This window comes from Poecilia reticulata, linkage group LG3 (genome assembly GCF_000633615.1).
Source record: "Poecilia reticulata strain Guanapo linkage group LG3, Guppy_female_1.0+MT, whole genome shotgun sequence".
Classification (NCBI taxonomy): domain Eukaryota; kingdom Metazoa; phylum Chordata; class Actinopteri; order Cyprinodontiformes; family Poeciliidae; genus Poecilia; species Poecilia reticulata.
In genome coordinates, this window is record NC_024333.1 from 9,413,662 (window position 1) to 9,440,681 (window position 27,020).

At 38.8% G+C, this 27,020-nt stretch overlaps 2 protein-coding genes across 3 annotated transcripts; both read right to left on the reverse strand.

The window, feature by feature from the left end:
• Nucleotides 1-1,043: 1,043 nt before the first annotated feature.
• slc12a1 (solute carrier family 12 member 1) lies at nt 1,044-20,637 on the reverse strand. Its single transcript, XM_008404595.2, has 26 exons — nt 16,328-20,637; nt 15,478-15,618; nt 15,169-15,244; nt 14,503-14,598; nt 12,696-12,835; nt 12,497-12,607; nt 12,286-12,397; nt 12,046-12,173; nt 11,878-11,962; nt 11,582-11,739; nt 11,312-11,419; nt 11,091-11,214; nt 8,234-8,335; nt 7,944-8,099; nt 7,755-7,854; nt 7,048-7,159; nt 6,658-6,798; nt 5,974-6,080; nt 5,790-5,872; nt 3,919-4,044; nt 3,209-3,337; nt 2,056-2,167; nt 1,847-1,933; nt 1,601-1,736; nt 1,441-1,508; nt 1,044-1,340 (listed from the first exon to the last, which is right to left on the reverse strand). Exons 1-26 carry the CDS (start codon nt 16,583-16,585, stop codon nt 1,205-1,207), a joined length of 3,132 nt encoding a protein of 1,043 aa, XP_008402817.1. The 5' UTR covers nt 16,586-20,637; the 3' UTR covers nt 1,044-1,204.
• A 1,970-nt stretch (nt 20,638-22,607) lies between these two features.
• ctxn2 (cortexin 2) lies at nt 22,608-25,425 on the reverse strand. 2 transcript variants are annotated; one of them, XM_008404593.2, is made up of 2 exons: nt 25,033-25,425; nt 22,608-24,160 (listed from the first exon to the last, which is right to left on the reverse strand). In XM_008404593.2, exon 2 carries the CDS (start codon nt 24,089-24,091, stop codon nt 23,846-23,848), a length of 246 nt encoding a protein of 81 aa, XP_008402815.1. In that variant the 5' UTR covers nt 24,092-24,160; nt 25,033-25,425; the 3' UTR covers nt 22,608-23,845. The 2 variants fall into 2 exon arrangements, with proteins under 2 accessions (XP_008402815.1, XP_008402812.1); XM_008404590.2 differs by having other exon boundaries at nt 25,006-25,423.
• Nucleotides 25,426-27,020: the final 1,595 nt, after the last annotated feature.

Consider the following 27,020-nt stretch of genomic DNA (forward strand, 5'->3'; position numbering starts at 1 on the left):
ACAAGCACAACAATTGCTGATAAGATACACTTACCTTTGTGTTTTTTGAAAAAGAATATGGGAAAATATTTTTGATATATAACTACTTTAAAAAAATACAGGCATGAATAAAAAACAAAACAGAAATAATCAAGTTTTTTATATTTTCTTTATTTCATACAATCCCACTTATTTAAATATAATCACAAAATGATGAGTAAAAATACAAAAAAAAAAAGAAAAAGTGCATTTAAATCACTCAGTTTTCTTCAAGCAAAAGAAATGTGACGTGATAACAAAATTAAAACGTTGAAGCAAATTTAGGTGGAATGGGTAAACAATATGATGCAGTTTTAACTTTAAGAATATTAAAAGTAACTAGCACTAACAATGTACAAAAAAGAATTAATGCAGTACTACTACAGTGAAGAAAGTACTAATATTAAAGTAGCCAGTTTTATAGCCTATTAATAACCTTGTCCTGTCTTATCTCTCTCACCGACTTTCTTTGAGTTTACTCTAATATTGGATACCTTCGTTCCTCTGACTGTAACTTCCTGACCCCCATCACAACCAAACATCGTACTCTGGGGCGTAGAGCCTTTTCTGCCGCCACTCCACCCCTCTGGAAGGGCAAAACATCAGGAACTACCTCCAAATCATTACTGTTGAACCTGCCATAACCATCATAATCCTCTTTTCAATTTCCAGGCTACTTGTTTTATGTCGTTTGTGTTTTTCTTGTAAGGCATCTTTGAGTGTAATAAAAAGTGCTATGTTAGTTATCATTATTATTATTATTGGTAATTATTAAAGTTTTTTGACTTCAAAAAATATGCACTACAATATCCTATTTACATTTATATTACAGCCACAGTCACTCCAGCAGCATCTTGTGTGTGCTGGTTCTGTCTTCTCTCTCTTATAATAAAAAACGGTTGCATTTCTTAGCAGCCACTCCAAATAAAGCAGTTTATATAGCTGTCGTATTGTCTAAAGCACACCGTCTAAATCTTACTTTCTTTGTCTTTTTTTAAATCTCTTGTGTTTTCTTTGTATACTTTCCCAAATTGATAATCAGAACGTATGACTGTATGACTGATGTGGGTCTGGAAGACAGTCTCGCTCATGCGCCTGTACCCTTTATGAATATGTAGTTCAAAGTTTTGCCTTTGTAATCCCCCTTCCAGCAACATTGTTCTTCGGTGTTTGGCCTTTAAGGTGCTCACGAGTAGAAAGTAAGAACACTCTTGTGGTTGCCCCTGACGAGCATAGTGGGTGGGAGGTCTTTTGTCAAGATGTCCAGCCAGGCCATGTAGAGAAAATCAGAGATGGTTCCCTTACGAGCGATGGGCAGGCTCCTGCAGAGGGTTAACCGTACAGAAAAACGTTAAATTACATCAACTTTTGGAGTGGAGTAAACAGCTGGATATCATCTGGCCGCCTGACGCTTATACTTACAAAACAATCAGATTGGCCGATTTGGAATGTTCCTGAAGGAGCTCGTTCAGTCGTACCTGGAGGTGCGTCTGTAAAAGAGAAGAAGATATGTTTTTTTTTTTGTAAATTAATGAAATTCCATTGAATCAACAGGAAGGAACCATAATAAATTATTCCCCACCTTCTCTTCAAAGCTGCTGAGCTCTGCATCAGTGATTTTCCAGGGATACTCCTTCTGGATCCCCGCAGCCTGATCCCTGCCTTTAGTCCCCTCATGCAGACGGAACGGCTCAATCATGTCTTCTAGTTTCTTTATGCTGGACGAACGGCAGACGAGAGGGTGAGCTGACTTTCATAATGTGTGGATGACTAAGCTTTTAAACTTGACTGTAACCGTCGTACCACTGCACAGAAAGCAGCTACTCACTTGTCATTGCGGGGTTTGATGTGGATGTCGTCGACGACGATGATGTCACTGCACTTTATTCTGAATTTCTGCAACAGAGACCTCATCCTGCAAACCAAAACACAGAGCAAACAGACTCAGCTTTATTCAAATACATGCTGTTATTTCTGGCATCTTTATGTTCACGTGATAGTTTTCACTGATACTGCCACATGAGTTTGTTTACTCACTCCTGCTTGTCTATCTCAGTTCGTCCAGGCTGCCCTGCAATAAAGATTCTGAGTTTACAGTCTTTCCACTTCTTCCTGGTGGTGAGGATGTAGGGAAGCAACAGCGTCAGACCTGAGAAGGAAACATAAGTAGGTTGTAGGACACTTTGATGCCGGTTTATGACATAGTTTTAAGACCATAAAACACACGTAAGATGTTTTTATTTTTATCTTCTCGTAGTACATAACTTTGCCTCCAGGAAAAAGGGATTAATGATGAATGCCATTTCCTAGGATTACCTCTAACCGTACTTTTCCAGCTATTCCTTGGCATTATATAGACTGTGTAAAAAGTTTACAATCTTTCAGCAGATGTTATTCTGTGCTGATCACAAAAGAACAACAATTTTATATCAAAGGTAAGTTAATGAAAAATCAATGTGCTTTCTAAAAGGATTCAGATTGTTGGCACGGTGCAGCTAATATACCGACAAGTTTCAAAATGATAAATGCTGAAATCAACAAACCTGAAACATATTGGTGAGTAGTCTTACTGCAACTTTGCTTAAATAATTCAGAAAATGTAATATACCTCCTGCATTTATTCTGTAATAATAGCACATTACATCAGATTATGTATTGAGCCAGTGCTTCTCAAGCTTTCTATAAATGCTTCTTTTCTAAATATTACATTTTAGGAATACTACCGCACTATCAAAACACTTTGAAATGACACTACAAGTAAAGATGGAATTTGTTTGTTATGATTTGTGTCCCCCCCACAAAAAGAGTATGTTGTCACTGCTTAGAAACATGGGATTGAAGGCTAAGAAGGATGTTAATTTGGCTGAAATTGAATTAAGCCCAAAAATGCAAAAGATGTAGGATGTAAAAGCCAAAACTGCTAAAACAGAAGCATACAAATATTCCTCATATAGAAATATTCACTTTTGCTTTTTAACTTTTCCAAACAGTTGGTAATTTTAATATTTGCTTACATTTGTTTTTTACAATCCTTTATTTTTTATATTATTTTATTGACTAAGAGTGACTTTTTGCCTCTTTTTTTTTTTTGCTCCTTTTGCTTTCAGGGAGGATCTAATCTGAAGTCTGTCCTGATGAATCCGTCACACTCTGTGAGAAATGTACCAACCAGAAGGGAAGTGACACCTACCCCCGTCATCAAACAGCCACCACACATCAATGGTGCCTTTAGGTTGTTTCTTTTTAAATTGACCACTGGCCTCCACCAGCTTCTCGTTCATTTTGGCAACCTGAGGAGGCGGGGGTCCACACACCGACACTGACAGAGAGAGAGAGAGAGAGAGAGAGAGAGAGAGAGAGAGAGAGAGAGAGAGAGAGAAAAAAAACACAGGAAACGAGATTCAGTAAGTATAAAGGTACCAGTGGGACATTTGAGGTGGACCCGTCATTAATAGACTGACACAAAGTTCTCTCCGGGGAATGTAGATGGTATACCAACGAGTTTCACTGTCTTTCCATTATGTAGCTCACTGTTGGATGATGCAGAGACATAGATTGATAGAGTGGGAGGCTGCAGGTAGCCTCTCCTGTCTGGCTTAAAGAACTGCTCTTAAGAGATGCTTCTTAAAGTGGAACAAATGGCAGCATATTATTGGATTACACCCACAGAAATGTCTTTAGTAGCTGATTCAATTACACCTGTGTAATGTGGGGAAAAGTTCCACAGAAAACGGCGCGAGTCATTGACTTCATTTGTTAAATGTATGTTATTTTATTCTTTGATTCAGCAGGAATGTGTCGAAGAAAGTTTTCACGCACACTTAAAAATCCTAAATGGATGTGTCCTCCGCTTTAAGTAGCATGGGTTTGTCTGTGCCTATAGGCCATGCAGGTACATACCTCTAGTTGTGAGCACTTGCTGAGATGAATGTCTGGACTTCCTGAAGAGTCCCTTTGTTTTCCCCCCGTTTGACATCATCTCATTATCCAGGGCTTGCTGCTCCTTTGCCGCCTTCAGCATTTCCTCTGAAAGGCACAATCAGGTAACCGATCAGATGCAGAGAGTACTTGTATCATTAATCAGAGTTACCCAGAAAAGAAAGAAGGTACTTTTATTTAAATTTAGTGCCTTCTGGGATTTATCAGCTTTTTATTGGTAAGTTGCATTCTGCTTCCATTCTAAGTCACTTTAGCTAGAAATAATGGAATTGCTGCTTTCCTTTCATATATTTTACTGCGTTTCAGTTGTGACATTTGAATTTTATTCAAAGAAGTATATGCATAACAGCTATAAAGATGAAATGTAATCTTTACAAGTTCCATTAAAAGCCATCTCTTTTTCTCAGAAGGAAAGAAAAGGGAAGGTCATCATTGATCTGGTCATAGTTTCATAATTGGGAGCTTATATTTCTGCTACTGGTCTGGTGAAATGAGCAACTTTAACAGAGCATTTTATAGGTCATAAAGTTAATATATATCTGAATATTCACTTTTTCCACGAAAGTACAAACAAACTTTACAATACTATAAAGACTGATTTAGTAGAAATGGGAATTTGTTATTGATTGACCGATTATTGGAGAATCCGGGATATATAACACAAGATAAAAGTACATAAAAACAGCTCTTTTATGCACTTTTGTTAATATTTTTTCATCGCATCTTTTAATTTTTGATGTAAAAATGCTTTCATAAGTTCACACACAAGCATTTTTATATTTTCAAATGTCATCTAAGAGTTTCTCTGAAATATATGTATTTCTTTGGACAGTTTCCAGATTTACGCTTTGATGGGTGATTGGTAACAGATTACTATATTCGTTGCCAAGCGGAAATTTCTGTGTACCTGAAGAAACCCCCCCCCAACAAAACAGGTAAACTGTAATTGCTTTATGGCATCATTGCAAGTTATTTATTTTATCTGAAACAGGTCAACCCATGTAGGTGTTCTGTAATCTGCAGATCAAAGTCCCGTGACCAAAGTTCCTTTCATATTAGGTCAACTACAACTCCTTTTTTATTTTAAACAATATATAAAAATTTGTAGAATTCTGCTTTAGGAATAGTTATTTTTTTACTTTTTCTTTACTATATTTTATAATTTTATTTTGTACCTTAACAATCTCAGAGATCCAAAAAGACTTGAAATATTTTATTTCAATAAATCAAAGAGCAACATATTTGTTTCCCCGAGTCTCCAGTAGATAAATAATTTCTCCCAACAACTTGGTGTAAAAATATATCAATGTATAAAAAGCGACCAAAACACCTCTTTCTACGTATCATTGTTCCTCAAATTCAAATTTGCTATGCCGAAAAGTTTTAATTTATTTCTATTGGATTGTGGAGAGAAACTGTGCTCCAAATCGTAGCAGCAGGTAAATAACAATTAGCTTGTCAAATAATTCTACATCTAGCCAGTATTATTAATAAAAACCTGTTAAACTGTGTAATTGTTGTGGCATTCACTGGTCTTTTACAAAGTGAAGCACACACAGCTAGTTTAACATGCCTATCTGTTTGTATTATTGTTGCTTGCATGAAATATGTGGTATTTGATGATAGAGCTAACTTTGCTACTATGCTAGCAAAGTTGACTTTTGGTCAAATTTACAAAGAGCCACAGAAGAGGGGCTGAATACCAGTGTGTGGCTCCACAGTAATAGTAACCTTAGGTCAAGGTAATTGCAGAACCTTGACCTAAAAGATTTGCTTGTGAACTTGAATATTGAAATGCCGTATCATGAATCACACAGTAACTTCATGCTGACCTTCTTCTTCTATAAGGTGTGACACATCCAGTCCCTGGTTCATCCTCAGCACCAGTGTCCCATATTCAAAGTCAAATGCATCGCTGTCATGAAGAGCAACAATGGTTATCATGCAGATCTATTTGACATTTCTAACTGCTGACCTTGATTTTATCATGTTTGCATGTTCATTTTTTGTACGTACTGCAGTAGTCCCACATAGCTCTGCACTGCGTCTGTTTCTGCCGTTCTCCAGTTCCTCTTGAAGCCGATCATGAACGTGTTAGGCTTCATGCGGCCAAGACCGGAAGCCTGCGAACAAAACAAAAACCTTCTTAAAACCTCGGCTGGGTGGAGCCGTTAGCCGAAACAATAAGACACCTTGTACGAAAGGCTGATGGACTTAAAACTACTTACAGAAACTATCAAAATGTCCTGTACACAAGATGGCCCTGACTCTGTTTTACAGCCAGAAGTTATGGCCAGAGAAGCCAGCAGGTTTCTCTTTGTCTGCAGGGACTCGTCCACTGCAGCGTTAATCAATCATAGCTTTTAATCTTCTGTGCTGTTTGAAGTGAGTGAACCTGGCAATGAACAGTGGCCTTATCTCTGGAGTATGATAGTCAGAGCCATAAGAATGTTTCACTGTTTCTCAATAACTCCCTACTTTTCTACCTGCTGCTTCAATGTCTTGACAAGTTTCTCAAGACAGGTGATTATAAAGTAATCCACAGGCAGTAAAAAGAGTGATACATGCTTCTGCACATTTCCCATGTTCCTTTGATAAGATCCCGCTGATTGCACATTGTTCTTGTGGAGAATTTAGGTTACTGGCTTTTGTTTTCCTGCCTCTTTACAGACATATTGTGTAAATGCCATCCACACTGACCTGCAGCAGAGTTTCTGCACCTTCCCTGAAATTGTCGCAAGCCACAGCAGCATAAAAGGCTTTGCGTTTGTTCTTATGGAGCCACTGCTGGTTCCTTTCCATCCCATTGTTCATCTCTGGCATTATCTCAGATCTTGGACCCTGAATAAAGAAAAAGTCAGAAAACGTAAAGCTTGGATCAATTCTGAGCACAAGACTTTCCGCACATTCACCTTTCGCATTCAGGACACACCTGAATGCGAAATCAGAGAAATGTTAGTCTGATTGTCCAGAGCGTTTACATTTTTCTCATTCTTGCTTGATATTCTATGAACCATACACTCTGTTGCAAATCAGCACTGTTGCACTACAACGGGGGATTTGTAAATAATAAATTACTTTGCAACCTACCACCAAAACCTCACAGCTGAGACAGAGTCCGTAGTTTTTGGAGAAAGAGTGAGCCAAATCCAGGAGGGCTGGCCTGGCCCGCACTGACCCAGTTAGAACCAAGATCTGAGGCCTGAATAAGAAACAGGAGCGTGCCAATGTTACATTGCAGATTATCATCCAGTGTAATGCTTTTATGATACCATTAAATTACGCACTGCTTTATTAGGCACATTTATTCAATTGCTTCTTATCACAAATATCGACTCAGCCAATTGATACAGTTAGACATCTGAATGTAAATATCCAGTGAGTGGTTGCTGTGTGGACAAATGCGCCTTGTTTATGTCAGACAAGAATTGAAGGAGCTTAAATAGCCACGTATTACAAGGCATGAGGAATGCCATCTTTGCCTGTGCAGCACATAAAACATTGAAGTAGATGGATTACAGCGGCAGAACTGAGTCTACAATTCACACAGGCGCACCAATTTTTAATTTTTTCAAACAGATTTGAAAAAACTGCAGCGACATTTCCAGCTGTAAGGTGAAAATGTGACATAAACAACACAAACGCCCGGAGGCGTCATCCTTGTATCAGTGGTCAAGACTGCTGGTGATGTAATGGCGTGATGGACATTGTTTTAGACGTCGCCGAAGGCTGAGGAAGGTCGACACTGGCAAGATGTGCCTAAGTATAAATGTGGTAAAAGTGCAGCAGGTTGTTACCTGAAGTTCTTGACATGATCTTCCACACCAGATAAAGACAAAGCATTGCTGACTGCACTCACAAAGGTCACCGCCTGTGTGGACGACCCCCAGTTCACGTCTGCACACAAAGATTTAGATTCATCAGTGGTTAGTTCTTCTAATATTCAGTAATCCCTGTAGCACTTCCAGGCTGGCAAACAAGCTCACCTGGCTTCTTGACTGTGACGTAAATGTAGAGCAGAATTTCGATGCCATATGTGAGCAGAGCGGCCCACCAGTTGATGACAAACATAACGACACAGCAGAGCAGGGCTCCCAGCAGAGACAGCCACATGTTGTAGTATTTATACGCCGGTCTCCAGCCTGGGGAAAGCATCACGGAAAGAGGTTGGTTGCTCAAACTCAGTTAGTCATTTTAAGACAGCTTTGTTTTTCTCTGGCTTTGTATTTTCTAAATAAAATACTTTGTAGTTTTGAGCTGCTTGATGGGGACTCACCTGGAGACTTGGCGTAGGAAGCATGGAAACAAGAGAAATTGATGAGTGCGTAAGATGCCAGGAAGAAGTTTGAGATGATCGGAGCGATGGTGTTGAGATCACCTGTACAAAGAAGGACTAAATCTTAAAATGTAGGAGCAGGAGCTTGCAAACTGAAACAGGGCTTGTAATGATGAGATTAATATGGAATCAAAAAGTCTTCAACTGGAGATGAAATCCCCAGTTCATGTGCTTGGTTGGCTTTTTTTCTTAACAAAAAAGTCTCTTACACTCACCACACAAACTGCTCTGGTACTAAGATAAATGGTCTGCTGGAGTTTGGAACCAACTCACATTTACTCTGATGGAAAACACCATTAGTGTGTGGAGAAGAGTTTATTTTGGAAGTTTCTTTGTGTGAGATTTAGCAACATTAATACGCAAAAACAGATTATCTGGGGGTATTCACTGACATGAGGCCTCTATGTGCATGTGAAATTTAAATGATAACTGATTTAAATTTGTCTCAATCTGTATTTAGTAGATCTCTTTAACCCAGTAAAGATAAATAAAACACATAAACAAAACAACCATAGTGTGGGGGACCAGTTGATGGGCACTTTAGATCAAGGAACCCACCCCTTCTCCCACTTCCATTAAAATACAATTTTATTCTTTTTTTCTATGAATATTTTGTTTTGTGTGATTCTCTGAATTCAGTGCCTTTTGGGGTCTATGATTACTTAAAAATAAACCACAACAAATTTTGTTTTTGAACACTGCATCTATTGAAGGACTCTTTGAACCTCCAAGAAAATGTGTCTGTTAACCTTATGCATGAAATTTCAAACATTAATACAAATTTCTTTGCTGCTTAGGTTGTTTTAAATTCAACCCTGTAATGGGACAATTTCATTCCTCTATTACTGCATAACATAATTAAACTAATTCTTCCAGTTCCTCTGAGATCACCTGTCCCTTGATTGAAATAACTAATTGTAAGTATATTTTATTTGATTCTGAATCATAATAATTAGACTGATAAGTAGAATATGGCAACTTGATGTAAAAACACTTCTCATAATTCATGAAAATACACTTAAAAAATAAAAACTAAATCAGGCTTTTTCATGTTTTTGAATCATTCTTTAAACGTTTCATACAGTCCAACAGATATTAGTTTAATATTTGCTGTTATTATAAAAAAAATTACAATAATGTATCGCGTCACAGCTTTGAAACCATTGTAAAAGTTGACCAGACTGTTATGGGGTTGAACACACCACAGTACAACGTTCAACCCCGTAATAAAACTACAGTTTTTGAACGTTACAAAAAAATTCAACCCCGTTTTTGTGACATGGTTGAACATTACGGGATTGAAGATTTTCATTAAAAGTTGCCATAAGTCCACATCAGCTAGAGTATGGAGCAACATTATGATATGATGAAAACAAGAAATTAATGTGTTTCAAAGACCATTCTTTACTTTTTCCCAAACAACAATAAATATAATTTACGAGCGTAACAGGTTTGAAAGGTTGGGCTTGACGATGACGATATTTGGGTAAAAAATAAGCAAATATAGGTGAGAAACTTTCCTAACACTTAAATCTCTTTATAGTGTGAGCAGGAAGAGACTTCAGTGATGTCACTTCCAGGGCGCTGAGGAAAATGGACTGAACCATTATTTATAAAAAGGAGGAATTAGTATGTCCCGACCCCACTGAGGGACAAGGGTGTAAGAAAATGGATGGATGGATGGAATTAGTATGCCATTACGGGGTTGAACAAAACTTGAGGGACAGGATTAAAAAGTGCTATTTTATATATGATTCATATATTTTCTCATATTTCTTTTATTTAGGTTAAAGTATACCTAAAAATGTTTATGATGGTACAAATAACTTGCAGTTACTGGCTATTTTTATTTGTTTTATATGCTCATTTGGCTGATTTCTGCACTTCAACAACCCATAAAACTTTTCACAACATAATTTAAAAATTATATTTGCATGTGACATTACCAAAACACATGGATATTTCCATTTCTTAATTTTCTCAAAAATGTTTGTTTGCTTTTTATGAAAATCTTTGAGATAAACCTGTGGGACACAAAAGGCACCGAATTCGGAGAATCATCCTTTTTTGTTATTAAAAAGCACAGTGTTTCATTGTCCATATTAAACTGAATATTCATATATATGTTGGTAACTATTCTGGTTGAGAGTGAAATGAGTCTAGAAAGGGATCAGTTTTTAACAGGCGCTTAGGGCAGCTTTGGGTCCTCAGTTTATGTGTTGAAGAACGTAAACTCAGAAGAATATATGTGACGTACGTCAGATTTATTAATGTTGTTTTGTATTTTCAGGTAAGCCGAAGTAGTGAAGAGTTACCAACAGGCATTGTATGTTTGTGACATTAAGTTGTAAAGTTTCATAAGACAAAATGTATGTGTTGTATTAATAACGGAGATATGGTTATCTCAGCCGAGACAGCTAAGCCAAGTTTCTGGCATTAAGAACGTAAAGTCAGTAGAACATAAAAGCCATAGTGTGACGCACGTCGGATTATATAAATGTTGTTTTGTATTTTCAGAAAAAGGAAAGTAAAGAAAATTTACGACCACCACATGTCTCGACATTAACTATTGTTTGAGTTTGCGACAATTTATTTTCATGACCTCACTGTGAAATCTATCAAGACAGAAAAGTGAAATCCACTCCTATCCCCCTCAATAAGCATGATGAAAAGATTAACTTCCATTGTTTATACAGCATTATGTAAGGTGGGATTTCCCACTTCACCAGGAGCGCCAGAAAAGATGTGGACCTTGTGTAACAGCAGTGTAAGGATGTTGGTTGACTAATTTACTGACCAATGAGAATGAAGGCGACGGAAATGAGGAAGGTGAGGACGTAGCCTCGGATCGGCTCGTTGTTCTTTCCGTGTCCTTTGGCAAAGAAGTGCAGAGCTTTGTAGATGTTATCTTTGCACAGAGCCTGAACAAAGATAGAACTTTGATCAGAGATGTTGTTGACAACAAAATTACCTTTATTTTTAAAATTACAATGTATTTTAAAAAATTAAGTTCCCTACCTGGAAGACTTTAGGAGCACTAACAAGAGAGGCCAGGGCTGACGAAAGTGTGGCTGAGAAGGTTCCTGCAATGATGAGGGGACCAAACCCAGACACCATGGTCATTACCTGAAAAAGGGAGATGATGAGAACGTATTGGAGGAAAGAAATACAAGTTTTTATGATATGATAACGCAATGCAGATTTTGAGACGGACAACATGGCTCCCTGTGAAGGATGCCCTTCTGTTGTGAGATGACATAACCCCAATGTGTTTGAAAGGTTTCCTACCTGGAAGTTGTTCATCAAGCCAAACTTGCATGGCTCTGTTTCGCAAGAAGAAAAATTATAGCCAAGTTCACAGGCAGTTACTGATGAGCCATTACAAGGAATCCCAGGAGTAGCAAGGTCGGTCATGTTTCCTGTGGCATCCCGGACAACGGTACCGGCTGACCAAAAAAAAAAAAGAAAAAAGACAGATGCTTTGCCTGTGAGTTTTTCATCAAAATGCTTTGAATCTTATGACAAGTAGATCTCAATTTGTTAATAAAACAGAAAAACAAGTGGAAAGACTGCGGCTCACTTACCGACACAAAGTGCCACTGCGAGGTAAGTGATACCAGTGATGAAGATGGCCAACAATGTACCTTTGGGTATGGCAGCCTGGGGGTCCTGTAGTTTAACAGACAGCATATGTGTGTGAGGAAACATTCCAAATGTTGACTTCCGCAGAAACATCTGCTTTGAAAAATTACCCGCAAGTCTCCAGAGATGTTTGCTCCAGCCAGGATACCGGTGGCCGCAGGGAAAAAGATGGCAAACACTGAGAAAAATGTTTCACCATCCCTAAAATCTGGCTTAAAGTTCTCCATAAAAATTTTTGCTGTTTAAAAAAAATAGATATTTGGAAAAGAAGAGTGTATTAGTTTATACTTAGGTGTGTAAAATGTAAATATCTTTCAGGATAAGTTTGAGGTAGATTAACGGGATCTTACCGTTGTATCCAAAGAAGCCCTTTGATTTCTTATCTTCAGTTGCAGGAATTCCTGTTCCTACAAACATATTCACTATGGCCACCAGCAAGATCACGAGGAGAACAATTTGGGCCTTTTGTGGGGGGGAGAGGTGAAAAGGTTTGAGTTAAGTTTAATCCTTTACAACAACAAGTCCAGGGTAATCACAAGAAGCACCATGTTAATGCCTCACCTTTGCCTCCCATTCCATCCCAGCCACCGAAATGCCCAAGAGCAACACCACTGTAATGCAGCCGATGATCCTGATGTCATTCATTTCATCTACCATCAGATGGGCATATTCCTGAGCATAACAAATAGAGGTAAGGTAAATAAGTACTCGGATATCTCGGTGTTTTCTGCAGCACCCAGATCTCTAAGGCATTACACACCTTGAGCAAATCCACCACCGTCTCTGCAAAGCCCACCACATACATGGCCACAGCTACTGCGTTGGCGAAAGCGAAAATGAGTCCAATCGACCCTCCAAATTCTGGTCCCAAGCTGCGTGATATCAAGTAGTAAGCTCCTCCTGATGTAACAAAATGGTTAAAAAAAGATTCCCTTTTAGTTTAAGCAAATTGTCCAGACAATTTTAAGAAAGAATCTCGTTTAAAAATGAATGTTTTCCAATGTCCTGTCATGGAGTGTTTTTTGTTTTAAAGGTAAATATTAGATGATGCAACAGAATGATTTACCATTTGTAGTAAATAATACAAAGAGCATACAATCAAACAGAATTATCAATATACTTATTAAAAGACAGAAAATATATACTGTGATTCTTCTAATGGAGCAGAGAAAAACTACATACGTTTATAAAGCTGAAAAAAAAAATGAAAAAAATAAAAATAAAATAAGCTGAACTCTTATCAGTAAAAGTACAAAAGCAGTAAAAGGTCTTCAGAATGGTCACTCAGAACAGGGTAAAGTCAGAGCCCGTTAAATTCACTGTGCATCACAAGCCATGACACTTTCATTGCACCTTGTCCGAACGTGTTGGTAAAGCTATCCAGGCAGATTTTACGTGGTCCTTTAAGGAAAAATTGCTCCGCAAAAACTCTGAAGCAAACATCCATATAAAACAAACTGTTTTATATGGAAAAGTTAATTTTCAGCAAATCAGGAAATGTAACTCATCTGCTCTATCAACATTGGATATATAATAGTTCTGTTATCACCTTTAATATGAATGAAATTATTAGGATTGCTTTAAATTTTTTATAAATTGATGAGAACGATCATTAATAACAGTGTTGATACAATTGTGGATAATTATAAGAATGTGGTGATACTCTTGAGTTTTTTTTGTCAAACAATATCATTGAGCACTTTTAGAAAAATTTGTGCATATTTAAAAGTAGACTCATTGAACTGCCTCTGGCAGCAATTGTTCAAGAATACTGCCAAAACTTGATCTCTTATCATGATTAACATTTCCATCAGGTAATTACAGCAAAAGAGAGCTCTTGTGAGTGTTGAATAACTTTAAGACTGCATTATGTCGTAAAAGGTGGGGGGTTAACTTTAGAAAAAAGTTCTTGTAATATTAGCTCTGTTGAGCTTTGAAAACTGTTTCTTTTTTTGAATCAGTTTTAATACAGATGATGAACCAAACTTGCAGTTAGCATTGAATAATTTTAGTTATGAGTGTGTGTATAAAATCAGTAATATGTCAAATGATCAGACATTTTACTGATATGTCTGATCGCTGACATATTTCTAAACACTTAGTGTTTTGAGTGAGTGCTTCTGACTTATAAGGGTATCTGCAGAAGAATAACATGTTGTATTTTGCCACATACATGATCAAGGCACATCTGAAGACTGATATCGGTAGTGGATGATTAATCAATAAATCACTTATTGATTGATTTTATGTCAGTGCAAAGCTGCAAAAGGGGGAACAAGGCTTGGAAAGGTGACATTCAGATGTAGTCTGAAGGCTTTGTGACTTTATCTGCAAATCACTTCTTTTGGTCACTTCATTCTCCCACTGAAAGATTTTGTGTCACAGAGAGGGTGCGTTGTTGCAGCAAATACTTATAAATAATGTTTTACTCGTCCAGGCTGGCTGCGGTAGCAGTTATTAGTTATGAATGAAATACCAGCATGGAAGGTTAGTCAATAATTGCGCTAAATTATCCTGTCACTGTACTTTTCTAAATATGAAGTGTGGCGGCTGATTCGCTGACTTACCTCCTCTAACAACTCCGTTAGTGCAAATGGCGGACATGGAGAGACCTGTGATGGTGGTGACCACACAGCTGAGAGCGATGACCACAATTCCCAGACCTGAAATGTTAACATGACACAGTTCAGGACTAGGATTAATTATAACTTAACCATCATGTTCAACAAGATATAAATAAAACAGTGTTTTATCTAAAAAAAATATCTTATAGATATTTAGAAAATGTTCATTTCTGTTTAGGGCCAAAATTTTAGATTTTAAAATCATTAACCCAAAACTATTATTGAATAATAGTCTTAAATCATTTTATGGAGTACTAAAGACCATTATGTCTAAATCATTCACATTCACTAAATGCTGCTGAGGAGACTTTTTATCTGTTGAGTGGAGCTCAGAAAGGCAATGGAAAAAATGACTCCAAGATATATCCATTTCAGCTTTAAAATGTGTAATTTTGTAGTGTTCCTAGTCTCTTCATTTACAAAAACCTAGCACCTCTGATTAATGTGAGAGAATTTAAATGGACAACATTATCAGTCTGAACCAGAATTTTGTAAGAAAGTCAAGTAAAACTCCTTAAAAATGCTAAAGCTTTGATTTGGAAGCCAGTAGAAAAAGGCAAATAGAAATAAGTGTTAAGACTGTGTAAAGAGTATAAATGTTTCACTTACCCCAGCCTGCCTGACCAAAAACCCAGGACAGACGGATGAACAACATGACCCCCCAGATGTTTAACATGCATCTTACCTGCGAAATAAAATAATTAGATAGCATAGATCAGATTTCTATGGCATTTGTAACATATTTTTTTATTTGTCTGTTAGCAGAACCCATAATTACATAAAAACATGTACATAAAAATAATGCCAATTTGCTTCATACTCTAGTTTTTGAGACACAGAGTCATTACGATAAATATGCAAATACCTTTTTTGCACAGATCTGTGTTACTCAGAGGGAGTTTCAAGAGCAAGACTCACCAGAACCCCCCTTATCCAGCCAAACTTCACTGCTCCTGTGGTGACATCAATCGGAGCAGCAGACTCCAGATCATCAGAGGGGGTCCCTTCGCTCCCCTCGCCATCATCTGTCACCGTTTCAGGTACAGAGATCGCCCCATTCTTTAAAAGAAAGAGAAATTTTTTTTTAAAATGAAGTAGTTACACTGGAAATTTGTTTCATCTGTATCGGACACATTCACAGTCACATCTGTCCTCTGTCTTTTCATGAAGGAAAGTTTATATATTTCCTTTCCCTCTGTGCATCATGTCTTAAGGATGGTTAGTCAAATTTCTAAGATATAAATTTGATATTTGGATGGTGCACATTAACATCTTACGATACAGTCTTTTGCAAAAATCAAAGTTCCACAATTGTCATTGGAGCGCCTGCTGCAGTCCATCATTTTTATATCCATTCAAAAAAGATTATCTAGTACAATGCTATAAACCTAAATGACCCAAGACCTCATATCTTAGGCAATAGGGCCAAATAAACAGCAGTAAAAGTGTGTCAAGTGTGCTGATTGCTGCTTAGTATCAAAAATAACATTTTAACAGCTTTCTGTTTTAGTTTTACAAGGTTAAGATAAAGAGTTAGAGATGGATACAGACACTGAATTTATTTGATCTTTTAAGCAGCAACACTCACTCTACTCTGAGCGTATTTATCTCTCAGAATCAGAACTGAGTTAATGTTTCAGAAGAAAGTTGCTTTCGGAACAAATATTTTTAGAGTGAAAAGAAAGCACAACCAAAGAGAAAACAGGATTCAAGAAAAAAGTCAGCTAGTTCACATGGAGCATCATGACTAAAACAGACGTGCACTCACCTTCTGGAAAACATCATGGAGTTCCTGCAAGGATGGTCTCACCGCTCGGTGACCACTCACGCTGCCGGCATTACGGTAGAAGTCGATGTTGGGCACCCGGTCTAAAGTGTCGTGCCCGAAAGCACTCATCACAGAGGGTCTGACCGTCCGGTGCTCGTTGTTGGAGAATTCGGTCTCTTCATAGATCGGAGGGTCACCAAGGTTGGAATCAAAAGCTGAGTTGACATGACTCCCTCCGTTTGACTTCAGCCTCTCCATTATGAATGCTGGACAAGATTCTCAGAGGTCAAGTATGTAAATAGTAAAACAGCAGTCTTCAGACATCCAACGACTCAGTAGCAGGTGTAGATCTGAGGATCAGTGATCCTTGACTATTGAAAGCAAAAACTAGGCAGTGATTAGATTTATAGAGATCTCCGCATGAACTTGCCAACTCCCAAGTGGCCCACCTTTATACTCATGGCCATACGCCGACTGCCAGCTATTGGTTAACTCCTCGGATCAACCCTCAGAAAACTTAACGAAGGGGGTCAGATATGTCCTCCATCCTAGGGGACACAAAGACGTTGCTTAATCATTAACCCAAGTCATAAACGGCAAACGAGAGATAAAGGTGCTCATTGCTTGAGTTCTGGAAAATTGATTACTAATATTATATGCTGAATGGCACATGTTGTTCGGTGGCTGCACTTTATGGCACTGTGAGTAGTATTTCCTCAGATCTGGAGGCTCTTTTGCATGAATCACCAGGACATATAAACATGTGGAGATTTCCACTAGAAAAAGTTACAGTAGGAAAAGTTTCAAGGTTCAGCACTTTTATAATGCCTGCAACTAAAACAGAAACACGAATGACAGAAAAGTCTTCATTTTTACAACTGGTATTTCTGTCTATATATATCCCAGTGCAATCAGTAAAGATAAAGCCAGGAGGAGTAGCCTGACATGTATTAAGATATTGAACCCATAATAGTTGTATAACTGACGGAATAAATGTCTCTAATGACTCTCTATGCTCCGTTTATTGAAAGAAGTAAGTTAGAGAGAGCTAGCTGGCTCAAGAGAAATGTCCTCATTCGTGAGGAAAATGAGAGTTAATATAAGACTACAAATTACAGGAATATGCCCAAGGCACTTCACATGACTTCTAAAGAGCCATTAAAGGCCCTCTTAACAGGTAAACTTCCTTATTACTGATACACCACAGTGATTTATGTGCACAGTGAAAGCCCAGCTAATGACTTGAAATCTGACCTTGGCTGCATTGTTTGCTGACAAAAGAAGTATGCTCCAGCACGTGTTTTTATGTGACTACTGAAAGAAGACAAACAACTGTACAGCAGGGCTCATCAGCATCAAAACAAGGTTGGAATGATTTTCTGCAATCATGACAAAGGCCGAGTCATGCTGGAGAAATAAGGACGTTGCCATATAATAGACTAAACAACTAACATTCGTCTTCTCAATCAGATCACGACAGTTTGTTTTCACAACAAATATGTGAGTAATGCTCTGTATTGATATTTTTGAGTTTGTTTTGTGGCTATATGCCGGGAAGGGAAGACTTTTGCTGATTCACCAAACCTTCCCCTGTTCTTTGCAATGCTAAGTAGTGGGATATGATTTAGTTCTCACTATCCTAGAGCCAATAACGCCTCTGTCCCTTATTCACCATTCCATGTGGAAGAAAACCAAAGTATAATGGTGCCGCCACCTGTATCACCTTGAGGATGTTGCCTCCAGAGCAATGTGTGTTTGTTTTTCAACACACATAGTTACTCTTTCTTGGTCTGTCACATAAAATCCCAACAAATACAATAAAGTCTGGCTGTAATGTGGCAAAAAGTGAAAAAGTTCAAATGGTATGACATCTTTCATAAGGCAAATTATCTTGCATATTGAAAGAGTTGACTGGTGTCAAAGCTTAGTTCAAATTCGTAACAATAAGTCGGGCTCGTTTCCAGTGACAATTGGACTCCAACAAGGTTCCCGTTTGTCACCAATTCTGTTCATAATCTTTATGAACAACATTTCTAGACCCACCCTAGATGTTGAAGAGATCCGTTTTGGTGACCTTGGTGACTGTACCACTCTGTTGGGGTGAAGAGGTAAGCTCAATTTACTGGTCGATCTACATTCGTACCCTCATCTATGGTCATGAGCTTTAAGGTAGTAACCAAAAGAACAAGATTGATGATACAAGCAGCTGAAATGAGTTAATGAGTTTCCTCCACAGGCTGTCTGTGCTCTCTTAAAGAAAAGGTGAGAAGCTCGGTCACTCAGGAAGGACTCAGTGTAGAGTCACTGCTTCTCTACGTTGTGAGGAGCCAGTTTGAGGTGACCTGGGCATCTGGTTTTCATGCCTCCTGAACACTTCCCTGGTGAAGTGATTTGGACACGTCCACCAGGAGGAGACCTAGATGACCCAGGACACGCTGGAGGGACTATGTTTCCCTGGGAACACCTTGTGATTTCTCCTTAGGAGCTGGCCAAAGTGGCTGGGAAGTCTAGGGGTCCCTAGTTAGACTGTTCCCCTCGCAACCCAACCCCAGATAACCGGAAAATAACGGATGGATAAGACTACAAAAGTTTAAAGATTTAGGAAAATGCCATCACTTTTCTGTTTGCTGTTGTTGCTCACTGCATGTCAGAGGAAAAAATAACACATGCTTTTCAGCTGTACACTCCACATAGAAACACACACATTTTCTAAAAGAATCTGGTGTCATTTTAGAGCTTCATATATGCATTAATGTTAACAAACGCTCTGAAATTGCTCACCCTAAGGTCTTCAATGAAAAAGTTAATATTCATTTAAGGTAATGGCCAAAAACCACATAGCAGGAAATCCAAGAAAAGTATGTATTAGCTCAAGGAAAAGTGTAGCTTTGAATCGATTTAAAGTAAATAATTAAGCTTAACAGTTTTCTAATCATTAATGCCTATTATGAAACATGAAGATATGTCAAAGTTGGTAAGGCGACTAGAGGGGTTGAGTTTATAAATCAAATTGAGCAAAGTCTCGACTGAATCAAGATTTCCACTTGCCTCACCAGGTCCTTTCATCTTTGGACAAAACGAAACAAAACCTAACTAAGCTTAGCAATTGACTACCGTACTAATCTCTCCTAGCAAATTAGTGGCAATAGCTATTTTTGGAAATTGCCATGGAAAGTCTATAAATATATTAGTCACATTACTTTTGATGACTAAAGTAATAAAATATCTATTAAATCAGCCGGCCTTATCACAAAAACCATCAAGGACAAAGCCTGTGAGGTTCGAAGACCACAAGTAATAAAGCTAATGCCTGATAATCAGCAAAGTTAAGGTCTGTTATTCTGCCACCTCATCAACCTGCTCTATGAAACAAGAAGCTCTCATGAGCACTGACAGAAGTGCAATTATTTCCGCACAACAAAACAACACAGAAATAAGAAATAAATAAGCAGAAAGATAAACAAAAATTCAGAAGATTTGGATTATATCAATTCATTGCCGTGAACAGCGGCAATGAATTGTGTAATTGTTTTATGCAGCAATCTGGAGGCTTTGACTCAGTCAATTAAAAAAGTCAGATAATTTATTGTTTTTAGTTACTGATGAACAAAAGTAGATTTTTGGTCATCAATTTAATGTCTACCTGCAAAAGAAATTATGTCAATTTCATTAATAAAATATATTTAATCAATCAGTTGGAAAAGAATTACAGATTCTAATGGATTAGCTACATTAGGTTTCCTAGTTTCATTTTAAAAGGTCAGCATGAACATTTTATTCTGTCAGATTTTAAGGAGAAAGTCATGAAAATCATTATCTTACCTGCAGTAAGTAACTAGTTGAGTTTTGGAGAAAAAGCAAGTACCTTGCCAGAGAGGTTGCAACTAATCGATGGTCAGAGTGGAGCCGATTGCTGTCTTAACACAATTGTTAGTAATTGTTACATATCCGCATGAGCTCACTCAGTGTGTTATTTATATACGTATGCATGTCTACAGATAGTAAGGTTAAGGATGTATCAGATTTCTGTCATCTTTGACAGAAGTCTGATTGGCCAGTTTGAATTTTTTAATTTTAATTTTCATAAAATCCTGCAAGAGCTTCAGAAAGGGGGGAAAAAAATAATCTAAATTTAGCAGAGCATTTTATAGCTCAGGCATCTAAATGTGACCCTGAGCTACACAGGGTAAGAAGGTAAAAAGGTTGGAAAAAAACTAGGTTAAACTTTAACCACGACTCGTTTATAAGAACCCTTTATATGGTGTAAAAACTTTATCGTCAAAGTAAATTGTAACTAAAACAATCAAATAAACATGTGATGATGGAAAGTACAATAAACTTTTAAAAGGAGATTTGTATTAAAGTGAAAGTTTGGTTTTGTCCAACCAACATAAAATCCACAAAGATTTTTCTACAAAAATGCAACTTTTCTGACAGTAATTCAGTGAATTATTTTGTAATTTCCTCTCACCGGCATTGGATCTAAAAGAACATGGATGTTTCATTTCCCTTTGGGATGACTTAAGACGTTTCCAACTTAATTAAATTGAAACTCAAGAAAATGTAGGAGGAGGAGATTTACGGCTCAGTAATCCTTGTTTCATTCATTCAGGCCTGTCGCATTCAGGGAAAAAAAAAAACTGTTTTTTATCTTGCTGCAAATATTTAAAGATAAGAATGTCACATAGGTGATGTAGATAATGGTGCAATAACAATTGCATTCCTGACTAATGATGCAAGAGGAGTGCATGGAATGAGCCCATGATGTGTCCTATTGCAGCTGCATACAGGCCTGAGTGAATCCCTCTCAGCTTTCTTCCACACTATCAGTACATTTTACACAGTATTCACATTTATGGTTTTTGAGTTTGTAGTCTCATGAAGATTACGATGAAAACTACACGTTTTATCACTCTCTAATTATTGGACAAATATTTAAATACCGAATGTGAAACTTTGATGTAGAACGGGTCACAGTTACACCATGGATTATAAAGTGCTGGCTGCATTAATTGACAGCTCTGGTAAAGGTTCAGGTTTTACTTAAATAGGATAATCTCATATTGAAACCTGCTGGAGAAACCTGCCTTTAGTTTCAAGGCATTTATTCAAAGGAAAAAGTTAAATTAATCTCTGAAAGAAATTTGATTCTGTCGCACAATTATTGGTATCCTTTTTAAATAAATGTAAATAAAGCAATTTACATTTTACAGTCATATATTACTTTTCTAAGTTGCTCAGAGTTTCTATAAACTTGTAATTAGTAATGAGCAACTCCCCTTTCTTTTGAATATAAATACATTATGGCACAGTAGACCATTTCTCCTAGCCGCTAGAGAATAGACTGGATGATTAAGATGTTATTTTCATGTGATATCTGCACTACTCACTGTTAGATAACTATGACAAAAACATCCTGTGATCACCAAGTCAGAATAATAACCATTAGAAGCTTCCACATGTCTTTTTTGTGGCTCATGCAAGGAAAAAGCAAGTTCTGTCCTACCATCACAAAGGTAAACAAGTGAAGTACGATCAACTCTTTTGGGACTTTAACTTGAACCATTTGCTCTGGTTAGTGAGAGTCAGATCAAGCTTCATATCCACTGTTAATTATGTTGGAGGATCTCGTGTGCTGATCCTGCTTTACTTCCAATTGATCTGGGAACCTTGTTAGATTTTATGACATTGTGAAGTCTTTGAAATACCAGGATTTTTTTTTTTTTAACTGTACACGGGTCACAATTTCGGCAGCCTAAAAGACATAAAATATATGGCCAAATGAGCTCTGAAATGGTTCAACATACAACAAAATCAACTTTCTTCAATGGCCATCACAGTCCTCAGAAAACCAAAAGAAAACCTTAGAGGAAGCTGAAGAGAAGAGAGTAGAGAGGGCTTGGGATTGTGGGCTAACTAGTGAGATTTCACAAAGAGAAATGATCTCTTTGGTCTCTCTCCGAGTTTTCCCAAGTTTTTAAAATGTTATAGAAGAAGATGATGTGATGTCCAACAGAGAAAAGGGGACGTGTAAAGTATCTGCAGCAAAGCTGTCAGCGGCATGGCACCATTGATTTTGTTAAAAACAGCCATTTCTTCATGTTATAGAGTCCTTCCTTCTTAAATGGTGTGATTTTCTTAAAATTTTCTGTATGAGAACATGCCATTGCAACAAAATATTACATTTTTTAAAGGTTTTTTATACATCTATACTAGGATATGCTAGTAAACATGTCCATTTGTCACCCAAACTACAAAAAAACGCTGAGCTACGACATTTAAAGGGAATAAATCCTTTTTATTTCACATCATCAAATCAAATGAAATCAATGCAAAATCTCTATCACCAGCGGAGCAAGCAACTGGCCTGTCATTATGATGTGACACTCACTCAAAGACACACACACACTCCCTCCCACACACCCACAAACAGGTGCTCTAATGTTTCTAGATGAAGGCACATAAACCTATTGAAGGTCACAGTAAGGCAGATTCACAGCACTAAGGAGAAACAGTAGACCGTAAAAATTATCAACGGAACAGTCCAGACTCTAAACGGTCTGCTTTCCGGACCGTCCCGTCTCCCTCCGGGTGGAAGGAAGAGAATTGGGACGGGGGAGTTTTGGGATGATCTGAAAATATGGTCAAGTGTAGAGCTGACAAACATCCCGTCCTTGTTTTATATGACACCTCTGCTGAGTGAGTTCCTCCCAGTGATCTGGAACAACAGTGCTGTGAGTGGGGGGAAAAAAAGTCTCTTGTCTTATGCTCATCAGTCAGTCAGTCAGTCTGTATAACTTTGGCCACTTTCAATTCACCATCGCTCTGACGCTGGAGCGGTACAATCTCTGAGCTCATTTTGCATTATTTAGAAACAGGGATACCACAATGTAGGTCCCAGTTTGCTTATTTGCCGCAGGATGTCAGGAAGCAAAACACCAGAAAAAGGACTGATCCAACAAAAAAGTGGCTGCTTTCCTTTAGATTCCCGACAGACTGGGTTTGAGTAGCTCGCAAAGCACTAGTTTGACGTTATACCCTGTATCCATCCAGGTGCAGTCTTGTGCTGAACTGTTCCGCATGTGCAGAAGTGCAACCGCGCTGTCCTCTGTTCTAAGTTCGTGTGAGGCATCTTGTCCCTGAGTCTTCAGTCTCCCACCCCGTTCCACAGAAATCCACCTCGTCGTGACATTCAGCTTGTTGGTGTGGGTTAAAGGGAGCTACAGCCAAGTTCTGTGTCAATTGATGAGCTAAAATACACGCCCTCTGGCAGAAGGTCACCCATTGTGACACAGCATCTGCCTCACATCCAGTCAGACACACACACACACAGTTCGCATATACTCACATACAGTAAAGGCTCTCTCACCTAGCAATTCACGCACATCACACAACACACAGCTTTGCAGCTTGAGCTTGGTTCATCACTTGGGGGTGTTTTAATGGGGGTGTCAGGTGCAGTGGTTGTGCAGGCTTGGGCGTCTTTTCTCGTAATTTTCGTGTAGTCTTGTCCCACCGTTAGGTGAGGGCGTACTCGAACGTCCCTTTCTCCAGCCCTTCGATGCCATCGGCCCAGTTGGAGGAGGGCATGCTGCTATAGGGGTCCAGCAGGATCCTGAAGCAGCGTATTATCAACAGTCCCAAGAACACCAGCAGCATCCCCACGAAAGCAAACGCCGTCTTCTGCTCCAGAGTCAGAGAGTGCGCCATTATGTCGTTTCCACTCATGGCAGCAAGGGAGTGGTTGAAGTGGACGCTGCTCATGGTAAGCCCACGTCTAGGTGCCTCATCTCTTCACAGATGGGGTCAGGCGTTTAGAAGCCTGCATGTCACCTGGACAGGGGTTAAAGGATTTATTCGGATTAGTCCCGTTTTGCCTCTCGTCTGGGGGAGATCTGTGTAATGCACCTCATAACTCGCAATTAGCACTGACAACATGAGGAGGAATAAGAGTGCTGACGTGGTGAGAGGCATGCAGAACTTTCTTATTTAAATGCAGGTCTGAATAAAACATGAAGGACTACAGGTATCTTTAAATAGCTCCTTCTGATTTAGACATCAAGCAGATGTCCGGAGATCTGTCCAGCTCTGCCCCTTTGGGAATTCCTCTGCAGAAAGCTGCAAACAGCCAGCATAAGCACAGAGGTGCTCATGCTGGCTGTGCACAGTGCACGCAGTGCACAGCCACCCGTTAAAACACAAACAGAGCTGATGTGCGAATTAAAAAAGCAAAACAACAAAAAAAGCGTCACCTCTCATGAAGACGCAGCCCTGCATGTGTTTGGCTTAGGAGGATCACATCGCTACCTGTTGCGTGTGAGCAAGATGCCTGCCAGACAGCATAATTCTGTTAGGCAGTGAGAGGAGAGTGACTGTAATTGACCACACATAATCACAAAACTGGCTCAGTCACACGAGCGGATTGTCTGCCTGCATCAGTCAAATTTGCTCCTATGGCAAGCAGCAGGTGGGTGAAGTTATAATGGGAGGTGGGGTGGATTGGCTAGGAAATACACATAAAGAGACGAGAGGGGGGGAAAGGAAGTGGAATGAGGAGCAGGAGGAGGAGGACGCTGCACAAGTATGCTGAGGGAGGGAGTGGGGAAAAGGTGAAAGAAGCACTGCATTGACAGATTCTCTAGTTAGGATGTCTGAGGAAGAAAATGCAGGTGCCTCACCATCATTTCCATGCCATCCTTACAGACCTGTTGCTGCTGATTCCTGCAAGCAACTCTTCCTCCTCCTCCTCGGAGCTCTCAGACGTGTATCCGTTAATCCACCCATTGCTGGCATGCTGGATGCGCTAGGCTAGCAGCTCACATCTTAGCAAAAAAAAAAAAAAAAAAGGTGAAGGTAAAGGGGCAAAAAAAAAGGAGAAGACAGAGGAGCAGAGGCGTGGGGCTGGATCAATCCGTTCTACGTGTTTCTCCTGAGAGATGCGGCTCCTGTCCTAGCGCTCGCTGCTGCCTCCTGCTCATTATCATTCTGTTTCTCTATCTCTCCCTCTAGAAGCACGCACGCTTGCTCCTGCTGCATGGCAACCACTTGTTAGTCTCACTCAGCTGCTCTGCTGCCTCACTCATTCACAACAGATCACACACACACCCACACGCAAACACCCCACACCCCTCTCAGCAATGCCAGGACGAATGCAGCAGAAAACAACAAGCAACCTGCATCTTTGTGTTTATTGTAGGACAGGAGTAGCACGCTTTAATGAAAGCATCCCTGGCTGCTGCTGCTGCCCACAAAAACCTGCTGCAAAGGTATTTTTGGTACAGCACAGCCTGGTTTTGTGATGTGTCTGTAATTGGTGCAGTTGTCTGGGGACAAATTAAATTAGCCCCCCACACCCCAGCTCAAAAGACTTACAGATGCAGGTAACCTAAACCTGCTGAGGAAAAAAAAGAGGAGCATTTTCAGTAGGGGATGAAAAGCAGCATCACAGAGGAAACCAAACAGCAGGTCAGCTGTTTGTCCACAGTAAGATATTGCAGCAGAGAGAAAAACCCAGCAATTTGTTTGCTGTCAGGGGTTTTGCATTGAATGATACCATTCTACAGATAACAAATGTCATGAGGGAGGTGCACATAAAACTGGAAGTGATGTACAATAATTCATGCCATCATTAATTTTTCAGATGTGCACAGCTGGACGATTCCCAGAGATAATATTCCCTTTCAAGTTTATGTATCTCCTCAGTCACACACACACACACACACACACACACACACACACACACACACACACACATATATATATATATATATATATATATACACATATATTTCTTTTTTGATTCGACAGCAGTTTTCAGCTTGCTGTGTTGCAGCTTTGGAATACGAACAAACGAGCTGCATTCAGATTTCACATTCAACTCAGATTTTTCTTGTAACAAAATAAGGCTGTTTTACACTACAATTTACTGGGAAGTCATGAGATGTCATGACACTTGCAGTTTAAGGCTTGCAGTAATGAATGGTCATAAATATTTTGATTAGACTATTAATTCTTTTTTTTTTTTTACAGTGAGTGAACATTAGAGACTGGTTTGAAATAGTCTGTTATTGTTATTGCCATGAGCAAGCAGATTATAATTAAGTCAGATTTCTATTTGTTTTCTTGATAACATCTGAAGAGCTGGCCAGTGGCAAAGCAAGCTGAAAGCAAGTTTAAAGGGCTGCTGGTCATCTCACCTTTCCACCGTTTCGTATATTTGTAATTTTTGTTGTTTTGTGCCCCACATTTGTGGTTGACTTGCGTTCCAGCCGAGTGTGAATGCATACGCCAAGGGCCCTTTTCATATTCGCTTTACCAACTCACATTTTAACCAACTGTTGAAAATATTTGTGTCTGCCCCAAGATAATGGAATTAGAAGGCACCAACATTTATAATATACCAGCAGGAAACCACTTAGAGTTGTTGTGATTTAAACCACGAGAGAGGAGAAAAAGTCTGTCATGACTGCAGTTCACAAAAGTTACAAATTTGAGCTATCTTGTATATTTTCTTAAATATAAATAGCGTTTGGGCTTCAGTGCTATCATAGTAAGGAGGGTCACAAACATCCAATAAATGAGGCAGCTCTTATCAACAAGATACTTTTGTTTTTACTTTGCTTAATTACAGGCTGCTTGTTTTTGCTTGCAGAGCAGATAAAAAGAAAGAAATTCTCATAACTGCGTATTTAAA